Genomic DNA, 14,849 nt, shown 5'->3' with positions numbered 1-14,849 from the left:
GTATGGGATTGAACATTTTTGGAACTTAACGGGAAAAACACGACAATTAGGGTTTATACCTTTGCTGCTTTGACTTTAACCATTCTATGTTCTCTGTTGCTATACCACGTGAAGGTCAAAGGTTCTTTAACACATTCATGTGTTGCTACCTCATGTATACTTTGTTCCTCAGGACAATTGGTTGTGCACATCTCTAGAGATCAATGCTACATTTTGCAAGATAAGCCTATGAACAGCATATTGGATAATAAATCAGATATGTAGCATATACTGAACAAGCTAGCAGTGCAAGCAGCTCTGTGAGGCTGTACTGAGGCATAGCAGCTAGCTCTTCGAGCTAATGCTAACATATTAAGGTCTCGGGATAACACGACCCGGATAGGTCTACTGGTGGAAATCTCTTTGCTCCACGTCCAAATCCACAGTACGCAAACTAGTATGAGAACAACGCTTGTAGGAGACAAATGGGATCAAACTATATTACTTAATATGTACACTGGGTGGCGCTGTTCTATGTTCCTGGAATTATCTATATATTGTTGAATGATCGAGGAAATTATGAAAGTAAAAAAGTGTAATCATTAAAAACGTATAACTATTTTATTGTACAACCATTTAGATTTTTTATGTATAAACATTTAGATTTTGTATGTATAACCATTCTATTTTTATATATAACCATTATCTTTTTAACCATTGAAGGAATATATGTACTGTTTGGTCTTTATTTCAAGTAAAGTTTGTGATTAGACCATATAAAATGCATAGGATGCTGTAAGTTGCTATGTTTTATAATATTTTCTATATTATTGGTAATTGTAAAAAGCTCTCCTGTGTAATAATAGCAGCCAGTGTGACCATATTAGGCAATACACCCTCAGTTGACCTTAGAGGCAAGAACTAGGACTGGCCCTTGAAGAAAAGGAGGAGGGGTTAAGTGTGTCTGTGAGGTACAAGAGGTGATGCACAGAGGACAAAGACAACTTTCACCAGACCACAGTCTGGAGGAACTTTCAGCAGATCTCAGGCTGATTAGAAATTTTACCAGATTCAAAGAAAACTAGACTTAATATGCAACTTTACTAGAAGAGGAGAAAAATCAGCTATCAGGAGAAGAGAGCCTAGCAGTCTACAGCAGGACCACAAAAGAGAGAAATAGTGTTTTTACCAGCTCTGAACTTAGTTTTTTTTTCTTATTATTATTTTTATGTTGTTCTTATTACTTTAGACACCAAGCACTGTTTCAATGAGTTGAAATTGTTCTAGGTGATTAAAGCTGAAATAAAAAATCTCAGCCTTACGATTGAGTAAGTGACTGACACCAAACAAAGTTCTGGTTCTTTAGAACAATTAAAGCTCTTTCCCTGTCCACCAACTGTGAGATACAGAAGTGACGACTGAATCTACCAAAGAGACTTAAGGTAAGTATCTTTGGGTAAAAACTGTGCAGTGTTAGTATAATGATGAGATGGTGTCAAACAGGCAAAGAGAAGGTGTAGACGATGTACACACTCGCTATACGGGTTAAGACAAGTTACAGCCCACTGTGGGGACTTGACAGCATAGAACTGTAAAACACCCTCGCCAAAACCTATAACTTAACTCGAAATAATCAAAAATCCTAACACTTTAGCACGGGGTGAGATAAAAGACCGAAGACATTATACTCATATCGGATGATGAAAGTGAAATTTAAAAAATTTCTCCTTTTCATTTCATGAGGATTGTTATTTCCTCTGGGATCACTGAGATAATAGTTAACGGAGTGCCACCGTGTTATGAGATGAGGTCTTGCCTTCCTTCCTCCCCTCCAGCCCCCAACCTCTCCTCTTCCCCTGGCAAGATCTCCGATCACGCTACAATATGCAATTAGAACATGATTGAGGGCAGGTGTTGGCCCCCGGAAAGGGAACAGGGTTTTGACCGGGTTTGACCGCTTGCACGGTACAGTTATGCTTCGAGCAACAAAATGTTAATTATCGTCATCCAGGGGCCATGTTAATGTTCCGCCACTGCATAAGAGAATAAACTCATCTTATTCATTACAACATGTCCGTCGATCATTGAACTGAGTCAACGGAACGCAAGGGAATTGAGGCAGAGCAGGAGCATGTCAGCCAGATCAATCCAGAGGGAAAAGCACCGCCGTAGCCCAGGTATTGGACGGGGCTCCTTTAACAACACTGTTCGCCTTACTGCTGCTTGTTTAAGTATATCATGAACCTAAGAGCACAAGCATTGAAAACACTCCGGACTAGTTAAGTGCTTGCTTGTTGGCATTTATGAATTACACTTCCCTAATTTCCATAAATGCACGATTTGCATCAGTTGATCAAGTTAATTAATTCACTCAAGGAACGGAAAGGCAAAGTTATTTTTACGGTACATTTTAATTTTTACAAAGTTTCTACAAGGTCAAATAAAAAGTTGTGAGCAAAAAAGGGTTATTTGGCCATGCTAGACAGCCAGCTGAGTTTGAATAAAGACGGAGCAGCTGTGTCTTCGTCCTGATCAGCCAGCTGTCTGAACAGGCTGCCCGGCCGGAAGCTGTCCTCACTGCCTGCTACGGAGGATGGAGGTGCCTGTAGGAGGAAGGAGAAGATGTCATGTTGTCCTGTTGAGAACTTACAACTCCATTGTCCCCAGGTTTACCATGGTCAATGACAAATAGTCCTGATCCAAGACTATCGAGGTCTCCTGGGATGTGGACATTTTGGTCACTCTAAGACCCATATAATTCTTTAGGGATTAGTAAAGACAGTGATAGAAATATTTGGAGCATTTGACAGGAAAACAGTATACCAGAATGGCATAGGTAGTTCCTGCTATGGTGTTCGATGCTAACACGTCAGTATTTCAGGTGTCGACTGACATTAGTGGATCCAAAAGATCCGATAGCCAAAGGTTAAATAAAATGAAATGATCCAGGCATACATAAAAAGCTATCACTCAGACATGATAAATATTTGTTCCCATCTGTGAACCCCGTACAGAGATTAGACGTGGTTAGCCTAGCTTAGCATAAAGAATGAAAGCATCTGACATTGGTGGCCAATCAGCTTCTACTAGCTCCAAAGCCAACTGATGTTATCATGTGACTGTTGGTAAGACAGCAAGTGACGAATAAAGACTTTCCCAAAATGTTAGTGTGTTGTGTCCGGGTGTTTAGTAAGAAAGCTTCAAAAGACAGTTTTGAACAAATCCCAACTTTAGCTGCAAAGAGACATCTGCTTTTTCTATTTCTGCTGACACAAACTTCACTAAATTTATGCATGAATCTGAAGATGGGATTGGTCCATTTAAAAACACATAAGAATACGTCTCTGCTGCCCCATGACATTATGCAGTATATAGTCTGATCCTGAGCTACATTATGAGCCAAAACAGAGAGTAGGAGATTAGTGAGAAACATCTTAATCCCGTCACACTGCAAATGCACCAAAGGTAAACCAAGGCACTACTGAAAATACAACACACACAACGAACTTGCCTGGGTGTCTTGGACTCAAAAACTCTGGGTGGGCAGAAGGTGTAACAGAACAAAACAAGAAACACAGAAATGAAGACAAACTGTGGAATCAGCATATGAAACAACACTGAGCTCAGTCCGAGCTTGAGGTATCTGATCCCAGCTCTGTTACTCACCAGCTGGTGAGCAGCATCAGAACTCCGGGTGACTGTCTTGGACTTACGCACATTGGACATGCTGAGAGGCAGCAACCCGAACCTGCAGAGGGCAGAACATTGAACAACAATTATTCAACTACAGATATACATAACTGTTAGACAGAGGGAAGAACAGTGTCCTCTTCCCGGTTAACACTAGTAAAACTGGGTATTAGATTTTTCGTAAAGTCGAAGCTGGAAACAGAGCTGGTTTTCTGACAGAGTATACATGATATGCGGGTAACATTTGAGGAGTTTTTGTTATGTATAAATGTTTCAGTAGAAAAGTTAAGTGGGAACTGAAAAATGTATTTTGGTGTACGAGCTGACGTCCACATATCACCCAGCCCTCGAGTGATTCATGGCTCTCACCAACAGTCATACAACTCTTGGATATATTGGTATATTCACCTGTATGTATGGAGTTTTAGAAATAAATATGAAATTTACACACATTATGAACAAATATGCACTTCGCTCGTGCTTAATAATTTGTATGTATTTATACGTTTTTGCGATGTTCCACATATCATTGTATCGGAAGTGAAATTAGCCACAGAATATGAAGACAATGTTATTTGAATCTCAGCTACATCCAGACACATTTGTACTAAAAACTAGTAAAAAAAAAGGTGCTTATGGATCTGTTAGGTTTCTCTCATTAAGCTCTGGTACTGTATCAGTAATGGCCGAGGCCTTCATGGTGGTACACTAAGATCAGCTGTGAATAACTCCGGCTAATTCTGGTTGCAGTTACAGGTTGGGAACATTAGGCAGACATTCAAAACTAGAATGTGTAGAGCTGGTCCAGAGGACACTATCCCAATTTGTCCAGGTACATTTTCTGGTCGTCTTCTCAGTGACAGCGTGGTTGTTAATGCTAAGGATGTCCCTATGATATGTTCTACAGAGAACTTCGGATTCACTGACCTGATCTGGCTGTTGGCCAGTGGCAGGATGTTGTAAGGCTCCTGGGAGTTCACACTGCTGCTACGCAAGGCAAACTGCTTCTCTGAGCCCGTCAGCAGCCCCAGCAGCACCTGAGACACAGCGACACATGAACCTTTGGACAACGTTGGTCCGCAAAGCAGCCCCATTTATGATGTTTGCTGTTACATCTAGACAATGTGGACAACAGAGGCATTATGTCCCTCATCTCTGGGGTCAAAGCTGGTTCTATCTATCCATCCATCCATCCATCCATCCATCCATCTATCTATAAAAAACTTTATTAATCCCCAGAGGGAAAACTAATTTGTCACCATGGACAACAGACTCATACAGACAAGGTTCACAGTGCACAACAGACAAAGAACACATTACAAGAACAAACACCAGGAAATTTCGTATGAAACAAGACAACAAGACACACAACCGACATAAAAGATGCTAAATTTAAATCTAAAAACCACAACTAAATGTGTTCGTTAAAGAAAATCGAACTGCTGCCGGGACAAAGACCTTCTGAGTCGTTCAGTCGAACACTTTGGCATCCTGAATCGCTCACAAAATGAATTTCTGAGTTCTTTAAAAACACAGTGTAGTGGATGGCTTTCAGAGGAAACAATTGATTTTAACTTGACCTTTGATCTCTTTTCTAGAGTGACCGCTAGTGAGTCCAGGGGAAGGCCAATCACTGAGCCAGCCTTTGTGATCATCTTATTGATCCTGTTTTTATCATCCACAGTCATGCCCCCCTCTAGCAGAGCACAACATAGAAGAGGACATGAGCTAAGATACGCTGGTAAAACACATAAATAAGCTTTCTGCTGATGTCAACGGATCTGAGCTTCCTCAAGAAGAAAAGTCTTGACTAAGCCTTTTTAAATACAGCATCAGTGTTCTTTTTCCAGTTAAATTTACTGTCCAGATGGACCCGAGGTATTTATATGACTGAACAATTTCTATTTGTTGACCTGTAATTATCACTGGGGAGACCTCCTCCTTCTTCTTCTTTCTGAAGTCGAGGACCAACTCTTCGGTCTTTCCTTTATTTAGTTTTAAGAAATTTTCATCACACTAGCTGACAAAAGATTCAACATCCCGTTTATAGGCCAGGTCATTGCCTCGGGTCAGAAGACCAACCAATGCAGTGTCATCTGAGAACTTTTAAATGTTACAGGACACACAGCTCTGCCTGTAGTCAGTATACATCATCAAGCTACAACTACACTGTGTTGTTGGGGCAGAAAGTACCGAGGTCCGCTGGGACAGGCGGTTCAGGTTAGTGGTGAGCGGAGGTGTGAACACGTCCAGGTCAAACGGGTCGATGTAGCCCTCTAGCCAATCACAGACCTCGTGGAATCTGGAAAACACACAACAAAATGCTTACAGCTTTCAGAGTCTTTTTTTTTTTTTTTATACATTTCATGGAAATGTTTTTTGAATTGCTTTTGTCCTCCAACTAACTTGAGTTCTTACTAGGGAGAGCACAAATATCTCTGGAATTCAAGCCAAAGTTATATCGATCATATATTGAGAGAATTACCAGCTGGAACCTCAGATTCTTTGCATGTGTGGAAACTGACTGAAGACTCCAGAAATACACCGCCCTTCTCCAAACTTCAATTACCTAGGGTCTTGGTGGGATCGGGAGCTCTTTCCTTCTTCCACTCGGCTGCCCAGTGTGGTGTTGAGGTAACGAAGGTCAAACAACAGCTGTAAGGCCCTGTTCTGAGTCATGGGAAATGCACCCTCCTGGATGGAGGAACAGAAACAAACAGAGCAGAGCGACTCAGTGAATGATAAGAACATGCACTTCCCTCCACAATCCTCTTTCAATCAGGAGCCATATTGGACCAGAACCCCTCCTTTAGACACATAAATTCTGAAAACAATTTACACAACAGTATGGTTCTCTGATCACCTGAAAAGGTAAACAACAAGGTTATCCACTATTTCACACCATTTTTTTTTAGTTTATGTTACTGGGTAGACACTTGTTTACATGTCCGAGATATTTTATGTTGAGCCCGCTATCCATTGAGCAGCAGCAAACTTTAGTAGCATAGTCGGTGTAACACAGGAATCTGAAAGCTACTGCGAGGAACTTTCCTTTTCTGGACTGTCAGACACCAAATGAAAGTTCCTTGTTGTAATTCTTACTAAATAACTTAATGTGTGTCCTCATGTATCCTTATTTCAATGGTATGTACAATGAAAATGTAACATGCATGAGGTCAACAAACTCTAGGAGGACTAAATAAACAAGTAAACTGTTATTTCCAACAGTTAGCGAGGACGATTGTGTGATACGATCATAACCTTATTATTTAGTCAACTGCTGGTCTGGTCGTGAACAAACATGCTTACTCCTACCCAGAGGTTATAGAAGACCAAATCATCTCATTACACCCAAAAGCAGCCATCTAAAAGGTAACGAGACAAAAGTTACACCTGTCTGTGTGTGTGTGTGTGTGTGTGTGTGTGTGTGTGTGTGTGTGTGTGTGTGTGTGTATTACCCTGCTGGGGGACTGCTGCGTGAGGCTGTGGTAGTGGTGCAGGACCTGAGCCAAACAGGTCTGCAGCAGCTCCTGCAGGGTGGGCCGGGGCACAGCGTGGCCCCCCACCCTGTTCACCGCCACACACAGCTGGAATAGCAGCGACTGCACGAACCACGATGGCTGTGGAGGAGGCAAGCTTCACATCAGGCCACTGAAAATTAATCGGAAATTATTGGGCTCCCGAAGGTCCCGCTGGCTGACCTGGACTGGAAGACGGATTTTGGATGTGACACTGCTCCCCGACTCTGCTTCTTCTTGAATCTCCAGGTCCTCCCAGTTTGTTGCTGTTGTAAGGATGGCACCGGCAGAATCAGCATGCAGCGCTGTTGCGAACTTATCCAGCAGATCCTGTAAGAATAGCACACAGTCATTCTCCTGTTTGCTCTGGTTTGGTCACAGACTCCTCTGAACATCTGTCACTCAACAGCATTGTGTCCTGTCAAATCAAAACTGTGAGCTAAAGACTCCACAAGCCTCTGGACAGCTGAGTTTGTCACGACAGGAAACCCCTTTCACATTAAACATTTGATCCAATGTTAATATATTTATGTTGATCAGTGCAGCTGTAACTTTTACTCAATTCCCCAAATTCCATTTTTACAGTCGCATTACAGTCACATAATCACACCAGCGACATGACTATTGGTGAAATAAAGGCTAAGAGAAAATGTTGAGAGCTCCTGAAGTGGGTAGCCAAAATGTTATATAGTGATTTAAGTAGACGTCAGACATTTTTTTAGTTCTGCTGCCAAGTGACTAAAATAATCAAAGGGGAAGAAAACACCTGTTTCTGTTTGAAGATGGTATCTGGTGATGGATGACAAAGATGCCATTATCCTTCGCTGTAAGATACAGTTACTACAAAAAGCTCGTAAATGAGTCATTTGGAACGGTTCCAAATCATTTCACCTACTGTTTACAAACCCGGCTAACAAAAAAAAACACACACACATAAATACATCTAAATGTCTGACAGTGTCTAACTTTGGAGAGGGCGGAGCTCCAGATGCGGTACGCCTCCATGCTGCAAACCAGGAGCTCCTCCTTCAGACCTGCCCACTTGGCCTGGACCGGGCTGACTTCCGTAGTTGTCCTGGATTTGCCCAACTTCTTGCCCTGTCTGGGGATCCCTTTTGCTGTGGCCTCAGAACGCCTCTGTTTTCCCAAGATGCAATGCTTCAGGTTAGGGCAGAGTTCACCAATGGACTGGCACAGCCTGGCCATGAAAAGGACTGAACTGAGGCAGGCGGGGCTGGGGTCAGGTGAGGTTGATGCCAGTTCAGAGCGGATGGAAGACAGGATATGGCGGACACAGGCCATGCAGCCTCCACGTAAAGCGTCCTCCACTGCTGGCGAGTCCGTGAAGCGGTTAAAAGAGGATGCTGATGAACTCTCACTGGGATCAGTGGAGGGGACTGGGACTGAGCTGGAGTCAGGCCCTACAGCGCACAGCATAAAAGATGAATATTAGCCCTATTTAGTATGTGATAACACTGGCTGTGTCTGTGTACTGTATGCTACATGGCTGGACACGAACGAGAGTCTAAAGCCCTGCTAGCAGCTTTGTTAGGCCACACAAACACACACACACACACACACACACACACACACACACACACACACAGTTAGGCTTTGAGCTAAATGTTAACATGCTGATGTTTATGTGTATAATGTTACTATCTTTAGTTTGTTGTACTAACTAGCACTAAACACAAAGTCCAGCTGAGGCTTATGGCAATGTGATTGATTTTGTAAAAATCTTGTGAAATCAAGTATTGGAAAAATAAATGTTTTGATTTGAGGATTACCAAAATTATTAGAATTAAGTAGTCAAGTATGATCCTAGATTGGGACTGTCAACTCAATCCCTGTCCTAATATCTGTCTGAACAAAACACTGACCTAAACAGACTAGCACACAGTGGCTAAGTTTGAACTTGCATCACCTGTGTCTTGGGAGGGAAGGTAGTACTGCAGGTCATCCAGTCTGGCCTTGAGCTTAGCATCCAGAGAGGCGCAGAAGTTTTGAACGCAGGGTGTCAGGGCCTGGGTTTTCATGGCCAGGCTACTTCTCTGGTGCTGCTGCCCCCGCTGCGTCACGCTGACCCAGCCTGCATCGCTCAGCAGGTCCCCCGGAGATTCCGACCACAGGAAGGATGCTACATCTACCTCGTACTGGGACCCGCGGCCTGAGCCGTGGTTGGTAGCTGAAGAAGTATGGATGGTCTGACCCTCAAGATCCCTTACAGCTGAGGTGAGGAGCTGGACAGAGCTCGTTGAGATGGCTTCAGTTTCTTCTTTAGTGATGGCCTTGGGAAATGGGAGGATGGAGTCATTGAAATTTTACCATGTCAAATTTGATTGCATCAGCTGTCACTACTGCAAGATTCAACATGACACAACATTTCAAGGAATGATGAATCCACACAGATGCTGAAAACCACTAACAGCTTTAAAAATTGTGAAGCTAGAAAAGCACTAACCTGCAGGCGCTGAAGGAAGAGTTGTTGCAGGAAGTCATCCCAAACAGCCAGTGGGCGCTCCAGCAGCCGCTGACACACAGTGCTCCAGTGCTGACTGATGGACTCGGTAGACAGGAGGTCCCATACAGAGTCTCTAATGGCTGCCAACCCCTTCAGGCTCTTCACATAGACCAGAAGGCTGCTCACGCCACGACAGATGTCCTCCTTACACCTGAGAGTCCAGGAAACATTCAAAAGTTATTGATTGGATATCAATACATAATCAATTATAGTTTGACTGATTAAAGGCTATAGTCATTTTGCAGCGGACATAGGTCTGTATTATATTTGAATTTTGCTTGAGTTTAGCTTAGCCTTTGACACAGTGGACCATAATATCTTAATCAGCATGTTAGCATCTGGATTGGTTCACCTCTCATTTGTCAAACAGGTCCTTCACTGTAATGGTCAGCAATGCCTTGTCGTCTTATACTCCTTTATTCTGTGGGGTGCCCCAAGGTTCCATCTTAGGTCCCCTCATAATCCCATAAACTTGGGAAATCATGCGTGTGTTAATGAGAATCGTAAATAGGCATAGTCAACGACTTCACAATACCATATAAGGCTAAGCATCTCGCCCCTTATGTCCGGAAGTGGTTATTCATAACAAGGGTACTAAAGAATTAAAACTTTGGAGATTTTAGTCCTGCTTTCTGAAATACACATCTCCATCACCATTAAAGGAACTACAGCGCAGTAAATCAGCAGCTTCAGGTTCCTAAGGGTTCACATCAATGAGGACCAGGCCTGGACCCACGACAGCGACACTATCACAAAGACAGCGAGGCAATGGCCCTTCCTCTGCAGGTTGAGGTGGATCAACATGGACTGCGGGACACTGTATCACCGCCCGGCACTGTAGGGAAATAAATCTGTGACAAATACCAAATTTACGACAAGATCGGCCCGAAACTGACCCGCAAACTGACCTGCAAGTTAGATAAAATAAAACGCTTGTTTAAACATTATGATTTTTATGCAGGACCCTCAGAAACTTATGGGTTTCTGTCCGGGTGGCGTAATTCCCGAGCCACATGCTGAAGCACAGCATGCGACAAACTTTGACGGAAAGAAACACTGAACTCAACCAGATCTGACAAAAGCCGCCACTACTCACTTTACCACAGCCAAATGGGAATGAGCAAAGATGTTACCATCCTGCTGCCTGCTGAGAGACACAGACCGGCTCAAGCCAAGCAATCATGTCAATCTGCACCACTATTTTATGGATACATTTTAAACCTTGAAAATCCACAAGCAGTCACTGTGTTTGTGTATTATAACAGTTAGACGTGCATGTCAAACTTTAAAAAACACCAGCCAAAAGGAAACAAAACAAATGTGATGGAAGATGAGCAGTGTCTCGATTGGTTGGAGCTTACGTATCGATCCACTGCTGCAGGGTGTCTCGGAGCTGCTCTCTCTGGATTGGCTGAGCCAGGGTGCGAAGGGCGGGCTGGAACTCAGTGATGGAGGGAGGCAGGTATTTGAACCAGCTGCCTGTACTTGTCTCTTCCTGCAACACCCTCCTGTCTTTAGCTGAGGAGAGATGGGATAGATGGCATCACATTTTCTTAATCATGGATATTTGTGCTTCAAGCCATACATTGACGAATCCTGAGTCTGACTTTGGACTTTCTTACTTGACGCTTAATGCTTTGAAGATATACTGTATCTAAACCCTTTTTTCTCAGTCAAAATGGAACATACATTTGTCATATACGCAACCAAATGGGTTTAGCCTTTCTACAGACGTATAGATAAATATCCACACACCTGCTTTGAAATCAAACAATTTTTTGTAGCTTATGAATAATAATTCTCAGGAGAGAAATCACTCAAAGTGTCCTGACATCCCAGATGTTTACCTGCGTATGTGGTAGAGGTGACATTCTCCAGTGTAGAAAAGAGCATGCCACAGCTCAGGGCTCCCTCCCCCGGCCTGGGGCCTCCCTCTGGGGGCAGGTAGAAGACGGCATAGGCCTGGAACAGAGTGGTGACCAGCAGCTCCACCAGACTGCACACCTGGGCCTTGATCCCTGCACCTGGACAAAATACACATTTATATGACCGTACACACGCTTCTGACATGTCACTTTTGCTTTACTTATCATCTTTACAAAATAATCATACCACAAACAACAGTTCCTGCTCTGCTTCACAGTAAAATCATTTAAGCAATACTTGCTTCATGTCTTGTGAATGTGTTATGAAACACTGAGATATTAAAATACATATAAGTTGGCATGTGTTACAAATGGTAGCATACCATGCTGTGGTTGGTTGAGCAACTGATGGATAGAGGCCTTCCGGGCCAGCAAGAAGTCAGCCAGGGCCTGGCGTGGTGAGCTGTCCTCTAGCAGCATGGTGGACACCAGGGCCTCAGCGATGGCCTGGTCCGACACGGCGCGGCCCCGCAGCAAAGACCTGCTGTCCAGGAGAATGGTGGACCTGCAGGAGGACAGACTAGTTACTGACCTATGACCTAACTAGTGCATGTGGATCTAACACTAATTACTTTAAATCTGAGGCCTTGGATTGTTTCATTAGAATCTCAAACTAAAACATCCAGTACCTGAAGTGTCCCGTGGTGGCTACCTGCCGGACTAAAATGGGAAAGCGGGCCAGGACTGGGCTGTAAAGGCCCCCTGAAGCAGCCTCCAGCTGCAGCAGACTGTGCAGGTGGCAACAAAGCAGGTAGAGCTGGGTGGCCTGGAGGTACTGCGATGCCTCCATGGCGCTCCAGATGCGCTCTGGGATCTCTAAGAGGAGCTTGATCTGGGAGGCCATGGTGTAAAACTTCTCCTGCCACTGCCTCTGATCCTACGACAGGATGACACAGACAAGCATTGCATATTAGACTTTGGATATGTGTATGTAGATATTTTATTTGAGAAAATCCAGAAAGCCAGTATTGTGATTAGTGCTTTAGATGTGTAAGGTCACATAGTCAAGAACCATCCTAAACTTCCATTACATCCTTTATAGAGACACATTTCAGCAAACATATTATCGTGTAATGATCACTGTGTCAGCAATAATACACATAGAAGATGTGTTTGGGCTGATCAGATAATTCCAGCAACACCTTATTTGAATCTTCTCGTGTGTTCTGTCGAAGAGAAAGGGTTTTCAGAGAGGGTTTTCAGAGTTTTCAGGGGGGTTTTCGCCCCCACCACATGGTTTTGGGAGGGGGGGGGGTGTTTGCATACAACGCATATGATATTGAATGACCACATTTTGAAATGCAGTTTGGCGTTCATCGCGCTGACGCAGCTACATCACCTCCTGTCTGCAGCTGCCGGCGCTGGGTCTGCCTTGCTTCAGCTTGTGGCAGTACTGGTGCATGTCCTGGATTGACAGGACGACGCTCTCGGAGCACTGCCTCATCTCTCCGATGGTGTCGGCGGCATCGATCAGGTCCCGGTAGCGCTCCCCCACCATCTGCCTCAGCTCCTCTTTCTTCTGCTCGATCTCCCCGCGGACTTTGCGCTCGACCCGGCGGATCTCCGCGGTGTTGTAGCGCTCGAAGAGAGCTGCCGGGTCCTTAATCTCCGAGACCCGGAGAGTTAGTGCTGGATCCTCGGCCATCGCACCTCCAAAACAACTTCAGCTGCTCCAGGAAGTGTCTCCCGGAAGACCGGGGGAAGTACCCTTCCTGCCTCCACGTAGGCGAAAAAATGTGACGCCAACTTATTGGTCAATGAAGCTGTCCGTCAGAGAACATTTCCGTTTAGGGGAGGGCCGCTGGGCCAATAGGCCCGTTCGTTACCCAGGCGGCCCTGCGCGAGGCGGTGACAAAAAACTGCGATCAAGTCGGACAGGTTTCAGCTGCCTTCAAAGGATACACAGGAAGTCACAGAATAATATATATAAATATATATATATATATATATATATATATATATATATATATATATATATATATATATATATATATATATATATATATATATATATAATTTTAAATATATATTTATGGAGAAATGTGCATGTAGCTGCATCCCTTGTTATTTTTTTTATGTCTGCCTGTGAAATATTCAATTCAGTTTATTTTGTACAGCCCCAAATCACAAATACAAGATTTTGCTTTACAATCTCTACACATAACATCCCTGTCCCAGGACCTCACATCGGATCAGGAAAAACTCCCCAAATAAAGATAGTAAAAACCCTTTAACAGGAAAATGTGGAAAAAAAAACCTGAGGGAGAGCAACAGAGGAGGATCCCTCTCTCCGGGTGGACAGAAGCAATAGATGTCATGTGACCACAATAAACAACGTAACAGAGTTACAGCACATTACATAAGAAAAAAAATATATTATTCATATAATAAATAGTAGTCATGGACCACAGTCCATGTCAAGAAGAGGTAGAGAGGAGGAGCATCAGCAGGGCCAAGGTGACCGAGGCAGGACCAGTTCCAGACAGCCACGGTCCATGGAAACTTGAGACAAGGAAGCAGCCAACCAGTCACATTTAGTTATAACAAAACCGCTGCAGTGCACAAACAAGACATTGCAGCACAGCAGCGACAGCGACAGCAGTGCACATTGGCGCGGGGAGAGGTCGTGGGTAGAGGCTGCAGGTAGAGCTACCAGCACCCCCAGGTGCAGCAGCAACAACAGCGCTGTGGCTTGTTTATGATTAAATATGACTGTAAATGTATAAAACAGTAACATAATCAGCATTTCACTTACCAGGCGCACATAACCCCCTATGCGGAAGAGGTCATCAGTAAATCCTGAGATTCTAGGTTCTCGGTTTGAGACGGTAGCTTCACTGACCAATCACAGCGCATGTTAATGGTCACACGGGCCTTGTGACCAATCACACGTCTAGGGTCTCGAGAAGGCGGTTTCATGTATTTTAATCAGGCTAATCTTACATATCTCAGAGAAGTGAAATGTGATTGTAACATTATTGCTGTTAACCAGGTCTTAAGAAGCCATAACAGAGGCCTGAAGGGGCAGAGGAACAGATGAAGGCAGCTGTGCAATGAGAAAATAAGCTAATAGAGAAAAATATTTATATTACATAGTGTATTTGTTAAAAACAATTACATTATAAAATAGTTATAACTTTTTTTTCAATTATAACATAGCTATACATTTCCTGCCTCCTGAGATTGCCCTTCTCTCTCTCCTTCTGGATGAAT

At 43.6% G+C, this 14,849-nt stretch overlaps 1 protein-coding gene across 1 annotated transcript; it reads right to left on the bottom strand.

Moving 5' to 3' along the window:
* Positions 1-2,371: 2,371 nt before the first annotated feature.
* cog1 (component of oligomeric golgi complex 1) lies at positions 2,372-13,321 on the bottom strand. The gene is made up of 15 exons (XM_068596158.1): positions 12,976-13,321; positions 12,266-12,513; positions 11,960-12,141; positions 11,559-11,735; positions 11,073-11,229; positions 9,652-9,862; positions 9,115-9,478; positions 8,154-8,608; positions 7,371-7,517; positions 7,128-7,289; positions 6,239-6,363; positions 5,863-5,971; positions 4,597-4,706; positions 3,646-3,727; positions 2,372-2,582 (listed from the first exon to the last, which is right to left on the bottom strand). The coding sequence occupies exons 1-15, from the start codon at positions 13,279-13,281 to the stop codon at positions 2,445-2,447; spliced, it is 2,973 nt and encodes a 990-aa protein (XP_068452259.1). The 5' UTR covers positions 13,282-13,321; the 3' UTR covers positions 2,372-2,444.
* Between the last annotated feature and the right edge of the window lie 1,528 nt (positions 13,322-14,849).

Source organism: Clinocottus analis, unplaced genomic scaffold, assembly GCF_023055335.1.
Source record: "Clinocottus analis isolate CAN_PGR_092001 unplaced genomic scaffold, fCliAna1.0.p SCAF_34, whole genome shotgun sequence".
NCBI classification, from domain to species: Eukaryota; Metazoa; Chordata; class Actinopteri; order Perciformes; family Cottidae; genus Clinocottus; species Clinocottus analis.
The sequence above is the reverse complement of the archived record's forward strand: the minus strand, read 5'-3'. Positions and strand labels throughout refer to the sequence as shown.